This window comes from Meleagris gallopavo, chromosome 2, assembly GCF_000146605.3.
Source record: "Meleagris gallopavo isolate NT-WF06-2002-E0010 breed Aviagen turkey brand Nicholas breeding stock chromosome 2, Turkey_5.1, whole genome shotgun sequence".
In the NCBI taxonomy this organism is placed as follows: Eukaryota; Metazoa; Chordata; class Aves; order Galliformes; family Phasianidae; genus Meleagris; species Meleagris gallopavo.
In genome coordinates this window covers 99,111,784-99,120,208 of record NC_015012.2, presented here as the reverse complement: position 1 = coordinate 99,120,208, position 8,425 = coordinate 99,111,784, and the positions used below count along the sequence as shown (strand labels likewise).

Genomic DNA, 8,425 nt, shown 5'->3' with positions numbered 1-8,425 from the left:
AAAAAAAAAAAACAACAGGAAAAAGCTTTCAGTCACAGGAGAAAAAACAGCTTTATGGCAAGGAAACCTCTAATACTTGAGATTTCAAGCTGATAGGTGATTTACAGTGAATAATGCAGAAGCATTATTTGAAAGTTAATTAAAAACTCAAGCCTTAAATAAGTTCTCCTCTTCCCTTGTTTGATATTTACTACATTACTACATCTGCAGTACACGTGCCCTGTATGGGAAAACAGACTACCACTGTTTAATGGATGGAAACAGCAATTGTTTTTCAGGAGCTGCTCAAGGACAGAAATCCAGGACTTCACTGCAACTCTTAAATTCACTGAAGTACATGCTGCTTTTCAGTTCCTCGTTCAATTCTTATGCCCATTACTTTACCAAGAATCAGTGCAGTTGGATTTTACACCATATTGAGTGTCCTTCCTACAGCACTGCTACAAGTTTCATTCAGACATAATGACCGAATAGAATATATTGCAACTGCATGAAATGAATCTATTTTCAAAACCAATTAGAAGTAGTCACTGGACGACAGCCAGACACTTGAGCAGAGTATCAGGTATTCAGCTTCTGCAAGGAAAGCAGCATTTTTGTACGTAATGAACAAAGCAAGTGCAGTTATAGAGTGGTATTCTCACTTATCTGATCTGCTAATCCCCACACCCAATGCACTCCTGTAGTTCAGCTTTCCTTAGAAGTTTGTATCGTTATTTGCTTTGCTGGGTTGCAGCAACTCAAGACTGGCCTGGTGTTACATAATTGTGCCATTCTAGGACTATGCAATAACTCAGCATACCAAAAGCTACTAGGGGCATTACAGAAACTACTGATAAGCCACTATTTTCTGCCTCTCCCCTCTTCATTACAGTTTCTTTTGTGATAATGAAGTGCTTACAGATTACTGTAACAGAAGCAAGTCTCCCATTAAAGAAAAAAGAGGAAAGAATTAGATTGATGCACTTTGCCTGTTGCTTAAAAGTACAAATGTATTAAATTGAAACACCATGATTTAATAGTTAACTTAGACAACCAGAATGGAGCAATTATTGCCTGTGGTCACCGTATGATGGAGTGTTCAGAAATAAGTTTCATCTCATTTCCTTTCCATTCCAAAACTGTTCAAGCCTCAACAACAACAACAGAAGAGGTTTCAAGGTGAAAAAAGAAAAAATGCCCACTGAAAACTTCATTCATTCATTACTAAATAAAAGCCTAAAGTTCCATCCAGAACAAGTGTTACTACTAACTGCAGTTCAAAACGATGACTACTAGCTATCCCAAAGGACACAGTGTTTTTTCTCCTCAGCTACTATGCCAGGGTTGTACTATACGTGCTAATGGGCAGTTCTCATGTTTGCTCAGTATCATTAAACTGCAACTTTCACACAATGGAGATGAAGACTGAATTTGGACTAACACATCAGATTTAGAAAGATTAATGTTCCATTTTAACTATCTTCAAACTATCACAAAAAATTATGACTTACTAAGCATCCTTAGATCTCAGCAATCATGTATTGTACACAGTTCTGTTAGCATGAAGTCTTCCTTGATACGCTGTAAGTAATTGCTTACCTTTGGAAGATAATCACAACCCAGAAGAACAGCTAGTCCAATCAAAGACTCTCTGTCACAACCAAGCTTCTCCTTAATAGAGGACATTGTGTAGCAGTCAAGATGTGGCTCCTGAAAAAGACATTTATCATTTATTTCATTTCTGTGACACCAGGGAAGGAACTGCCTTGTCTGCAGTTCTACCCTATAATGAGGTCTACCCTATAAAATATAGAAGGGTCTGATGGAAAAATCCTATAAAGCAGCAACTAAAATTTATAATGTAGCACATGGACACCATGAGAATAGCAGCAGTTCTAGAATTTCAAGCTGTAAGCATGGATACCAACTATTTAAAAACTACCTTTTAGATAAAGAAATACCAACCCAATCTCATTTTTCCTCCACTTTCTTAGTAGATTTACCAAGCAAAACACATTAAATCTTTTCTCTGATTTACAGAGAAAGTGTCAACTAAGAAAATTTGGATCTGCCAGGTTTAGAAAAACGCACTCTTAATAAATATTTTCAGCTCAAGGTCATAAATTGTTTTTTACTGAATGATCACAACAACCTGTTAATTGCAATACAGATGCATAATCTCTCTCCTATTCAACATTTAAGGCTAGGAGCATTAACTGTAAATATATTTGTAATGAATAAACCAAACGTGTACAATGCACACACACACAAACCAGCCAGGAGGCTGACCACTCCTACACTCCTACATGCTCCAAATGGGAATTTATAGGAAGCAATGATTTCACTAAAATTCTCCACTATAGAAGGAAAAAAAAAAAAAAAAGTAACTTATCTTTATTACACACCATGGAACACCACAAACAGAGGTGACAGTACTGCAAGTGATTTTCAGTTGTTTTATTCTTAAACCCACTACATGGACAAAATGTTCCTATCTTAAAGAATAGTTATAATCAACACAAACTAGTAAATAAGCATGATATCCAAGCAATTGTTTCAAGGGCCTCCTTTTAATTTCCATTTACATTTTTGGGATGACCCTAAAGAGCCGGCAAGATCTCCTTCTGATCCTACTGATGTAGGTTACCTTAGAGTTCATAGCAAAGTTCCTATAAACTGTTTGAGCTCCATATAAGAAAACATCTCCATCATTGGTAATGCACCCATCAACATGGCCTTTTGCATTCAGGTAAGCACACATTGCTTCTGCTTCCCCAGCTGCTTGAACCCATGGGACACCTAAACACTCCAGCAGCTGGAGGCACTAAATAAAAGAACCCAAAAGGAAATACACATTGAATGTTAGATTATATCCAGTTATTAGCATGTATTTTCTCAGTTTATAAGTCCACTCTGAAAGAGTATATATAAAACATTATATCAATACAACAATTGCTTTACAAAAGCATCTTATTGTAACAGTCAAAAGAAATATTCAACTAAGACCATTAATTACAGATTAATACATTATATATTAATTACACAACATGATTAACAGTTACTCCTTCACAAAATCTGACTACTCAGCAGTCTGTGCCAGTCCTAGATAAGTGTCCTTCAACAAAATGTCAGACTGCCCCAAAATATCAAGCACAAAAGTACAGTACTGTTGGTCTAACTAATACTGGACCACAATTGAGGACATACTGAAAGATATACAAACACATACTTTCTACAAGTTTGAGAACAGAACATGAATACATTCAGCTACCATGAAAGTCTACATATTTTATTTCACAAAACTCTGATTACATAAGAATGGCAAAACACCTGCGATAATCAATTAAAATAAAAATTAATGAACAGAAGTTCTTTGCAGCCAAAGCTTCTCAGCTAATGCAGCAGATTTCCAACAATACACCAAATAACAAGGAAGCTGCATTTCTGTAATAAGCACTCAGTTACATTTGTGGCTCACTGCAGCATAAAACACAGAGAATGCATCAAACAAGAGAACTGTTCTGATACTGCCACCCTACTGCAACAATCAACTCATGTTGGAAAGCACAATTGCAAGAGGTGTGCTCCCTCTAATTCCAAATACTGTTGAAATTTGTTCTGCAGAAAACTACTTATACTCTTGAGTTGTCTTCAAACTGTTAAAGGTTTCTATCACATTAAAAAAGTATTGAGAGATACTCCCCAGTTACTCACCTCTTTCAAAATAGATTTAAAAAGAGATCTCCCTGTTCTTGCAGCCCCATGTTTGTTGGAGGCTCCGTATCGCATCTCATTTCTCTTACTCATGGTGTCTGCCTTCAGCTTGGGGGCCTCGCCTTCCATGACAAACACCAATTTAATCCCCATTGATGTGAAAAAAGAATACCGAAAAAACAGGTTTCTGCAATAAAGTAAGGTGTTCCAGAATTAAGGAAAGAAATCCAAAGAAATCAGATTTCCTTACAACCCTCAGTCTACTCCAGGAACAGTCACAGAATGATACAATAGCTTAGGTTGGAAGGGACCTTAAATATCACCTAGTTCTAACCCCTTGCTGTGGGCAGAGTTTCCAACCTTTAGATCAGGCTGCCCAGGATCCCAACCAACCAAAGCCTTCAGAGACGGAGCATTCAGAACATCTCTAGGCAACCTATTCCAGCACCTCGCTATCCTCTGAGTAAAAAATTTCTTCCTAACATCCAACCTAAATCTCCCCTCTTTTAGTTCAAAAAACCATTTCCCCTTATCCTATCACAATAAGATCATGTAAAAAGTCAGTTCCCCCCTGCTTGTAAGCTCCCTTTGAGTATTGGAAGGCCACAATGAAATCTTCCCAGAGCCTTCTCTTCTCCAAGCTGCACAAGCCCAGTTCCCTCAACCTTTCTTCATAGGAGAGGTGCTCCAGCCTTTTGATCATCTTCATGGCCCTCCTCTGGACTCTCTCCAACAGCTCCATATCCTTTCTGTACTGGGGGCCCCAGGCCTGGATGCAACACTCCAGACGGGGCCTCACGAGGGCAGAGTAAAGGGAGACCTCCCTGTTTCTGCTGGCCACCTGTGTTAATGGAGCCCAGGATACTGTTGGTCTTCTGTGCTGCACAAGCAAACAGCTGGCTCACACTCAGTTTTTTGTCCATCATGACCTCCAAGTCCTTCCTGCAGGGTTGCTCTCAGTGAGTTCTACCCAGTCTCTACTCTTATCTGGGACTGCCTCGACCCAAGAGCAACACCTTGACCTTGTTAAACTTCATTAGATTCTTGTGTCTGAGAATCTAGCTCAGTCTTGGCTTGCTCTTCTTCTCCCATGATTTCCTCATCCCCAGGCTAAAAAAATTTTATATTTTCTTGTCTTTACTTGAGATTGTTTCACTACCAACTTGTAACAGCATTACAAGATTTCCAAGCAAATACTCCTAAAAATACTCTTTGTCTTTATGTTCTAAGAACATAAGAAAATTTAAAAGGCCACATAAAATGCACTATTCAAAGTCTGCTTCCAAATACATCTGCATTGATTGTTTTGTACCATTAAGCCCAAGTCTATCAATGCTGGTGTATCTGATGTAAAGGAATACTGCTGTTACACAGATTCATGGATACCATTATTACGCCAATTTATTTCACATGGAAATACAAAAATTCTTCCCACCAGTGATGTGCAAGACAGCAATAATTACCTGGTACACAATAGCAGTATCAGAGTAATCACACAGTATATGTCTTTCCCTATAATTCCTGAATTAATATTTCAAAGAAGAGCAAGCAAACATTTACAATGCTTCAATTGACATGGAAAGACCATTACTTTAGATTTAACTCTGTATATTTGTTACTGGTAAAAGAGAATAAGCTAATCTCTTGAGGCAAGTTCTATTTTTATAACATATATATATAAATCCAATTAAATAGTAGTTTCTCCAGAATGCTTAGCAAATTAAGTTAATCTCCATCTACCTGAAATATTATCTTTTATTTTTTGGTAGAAATCCGTCCATCCCTTCATCTCACTTTTGAAAGATTGTGCAAGGTATCTGGGCTGATGTTTCCATTCCACCGCATGTAAGACTTTATATCACAGAGAAGTGAAGAATTCATGTTAAGCTTCATTCTCTAGTTAATGATCCAGTCTTAGTAAGCAGTCTTAGTAATAAAATGTTAAGAAGTGATTCTAAGAAGACGCTAATTTTCATATCAAATAAACTCAACAGATGCCACAGAAATATATAACAGCAGCTATTAGGTCAATATTCTTGTGCTAACCAGTAGCTGCTCATTTTTAAAAGTCTACATGTAGTTTCACAATACCTACTGTCAGCATCATTGCAGTAAACAGCGCTCTCAGGTTATGGTTGCTTATACTTGCTCGTATGAATTGAAGGCATACTTCAGTGTTGCTTTTAGCCTGAAGAATGATTTAAACACATTTACTTCAATGTCAGATCTAACTAGAATTCCAATTCATACGCAAAATCAGGCTGAAGTATGCATAACTCCAGGTACATTATGACTCTACCAGCCTCCAAATAGCAGTCAAAAACGGCTTAAATTTCCCTACCAACTTCCAATACAGCCTCAGGAATACATGGCAGTGAGTATGCTGACTTTTATTCTTGCAGCTTGATACATGATGCAGCACGGTATCACAGTAAGACTAGTACGGCTTTGCCTGCACACCGCTCACCCATTGATGAGGCCTCAATAATGGCACACCTGGTTCAACCAATTCTCCTGTTTGCAGCCAAGCATTAAGTTGAATTAAACCAGTATGACTGTGCCTTCATTTCAAACCCTCTATGTACACAGCACAGGTTTAATAGCAGAATCAAAGCAACACAGTAATTTGAATATTGGAGCAAGGAGTCACAAGTTCAGAAGAACTATAACTAAATCATACAGTTCCTGAACATTTTGTTAGTTATCTATATGGATACCATACCTCAGATGGGGCTTGGTAACTACTCCGATCATCTTTTTAACAGTCTGTGCTTCACAAACCCACAGACTTAAATCAACAGCAAGCGTCTTTCCTTTGAGACTACTCAAGCTTACAGGCTGCCTCACAGGCTCCAGGATTTGCCACAGATTAGTCACTCCCATTGTTCTACCTTCTTCGTTGTCAGCAGGAAGGTTTTAGCTGTAAAGACTAAGGAAAATAAAATATTTTCATAAAATGAAACATGACATACTATGAACGCTAAGACCAGAAAACAAATACCCAGACATTATCAGTTTTGCTTTTAGGAGCAAAGAACACACAAGACTTCTAAGCACTCTACAGATGGTTTATTACTTGGTACCTTCTTTGCATTACATATTTTCATTTCTAACAGTCTGAATCTAAAAACAACACATAACACAATATAAATTCAACTGAAACAAATAAACCAACCCATAAATTACTTCTAAAGCATCCCATACATAACTAAATTCCACGACTTATTTAAAAACAAAGAAAACAATATCCACATTCTCTGAGGAAATTACTTCCTTATGTGAAGCTGTAGAATCCACCTGCAAGGAGACAACACAGACAACCTCAAGTTGTTCCTTCAAAAAACCATTTCTGAAGTTATAACAGCATAACTCCAAGAACATGTTAACATCTCTCTTCTTACTACTTTTAATTTTTTATTGTATGACTGGCACTAAAATACCTCTAAGAAACACCAGCAGATAACATACACCCACTAGGCAGTATATTTCTTTGTCTCTTACTTATTTATGCAGCTGTCATCCATACCACTGCATGACTGGATTTCCTTTTCTTCACTTTCCTTGGATAGTTTTGGTTTTCATATCTTGCTGCTTCTATATGAAGCCTCTGACTTGTAAAAGGGAGGGAAGACCCTCACAGTACTCATCTATTCCTGCATTGCCTTATCACACCAAGTTTGCCTCATGTTATTTAAGTTTCTCTCAATTCCCTCAATATCAGAAGACAGAAATAAGATCTCAAGTATTCTTTTATTTCTTATGTCCTAAATTTGAAACTGTACACACACAAAGAATACACTTCCCTCTTTTGAAATTGACTTGAGGAACTCTGACCTGCTTAAGACACACGAGGATATTCCATCTTGTTGCTTCTTGTGAGCAGGGCCACATCAAACTCAAGAAGCTCCCTCATCCAACACCTGGCACAACAAGGCTGTCTTTGCAAGCTGTTTTGTACTGTTTTAACACAAGGCAGCCATTCAGGAATGTATCATTTCTACTACTAGCAGGCATTCTAGGCTTTTTTTTTCTTATCATATCCTGAAAGAAAGCGTTACCATCAACACAAATTGCATTTCAGTAATCCTCTTCTTCAGACACAAAACCCGGTTTTAGTTTTATGCACTCAAGGCATAACACAGTAAAACTATGTAGACGTTGCTGCTGTTACACCTCAAGGATATAAAATGAGTTAAAATTAGGAATAAAACATACAAACAGCGGCGTTACTTCTTGAAAGCACAGAGCGATCCGTTTCTTGGAAGCACCAGGGGAAACCAAGAGAGGCACACAAACCTTCTCCAAAGACACGCGGGGATTCAATGGAATGACAAAAAGAGGCATCCTTCAGTCTCAAAGAGATGGAGGCTTCCAAAGACGGAGGCTGAGCCTGGTTTCCTTTCTACATACAGACGAATCACCGGCGATAAGCACAGTATCGTAAGATCGCTAGCAGGAAACATAAACTAAAACACACACACAAAAACCTTTTCAATGGAGCACAGCTGAGGCTTTCAGCAGTCTGTCCTCCCGCCCTACAGCTGTGCCCACGAAGAAGCCCTCCCTCCAATTTAAGCACTTGAAACTCCCGCCTCGATCCGATCGCAGCCCCAGACAGACACAGAGGTCCGGAACTCCCGTATCCGAGGACGACCACCACCCCTACACCGCAGATGCTCACCCCGCACTTTCCCGCTCCGCCCTCCCGAAAATGGCGGCGCACGGAAAC

General features: G+C 38.5%; 1 protein-coding gene across 6 annotated transcripts in view; it reads right to left on the bottom strand.

Annotated features, from left to right (window-relative positions):
* GEN1 (GEN1 Holliday junction 5' flap endonuclease) overlaps positions 1–8,425 on the bottom strand; it is a 13,736-nt gene extending 5,311 nt beyond the window's left edge. Inside the window, exons 1-6 of one of the 6 annotated variants that reach the window (XM_019613294.1) lie at positions 8,378–8,425; positions 7,531–8,162; positions 6,419–6,625; positions 3,697–3,883; positions 2,630–2,806; positions 1,582–1,692 (exon numbers count right to left, since the gene is read on the bottom strand). In XM_019613294.1, coding sequence (XP_019468839.1) covers positions 1,582–1,692; positions 2,630–2,806; positions 3,697–3,883; positions 6,419–6,579 — 636 coding nt within the window. In that variant the 5' untranslated portion in view covers positions 6,580–6,625; positions 7,531–8,162; positions 8,378–8,425. Of the gene's footprint in view, positions 1–1,581; positions 1,693–2,629; positions 2,807–3,696; positions 3,884–5,436; positions 5,548–5,791; positions 5,885–6,418; positions 6,626–7,530; positions 8,163–8,377 lie in introns of those variants that run through there. The other 5 variants (XM_019613295.1, XM_019613293.1, XM_019613296.1 and 2 more) reach the window with 5 other exon arrangements.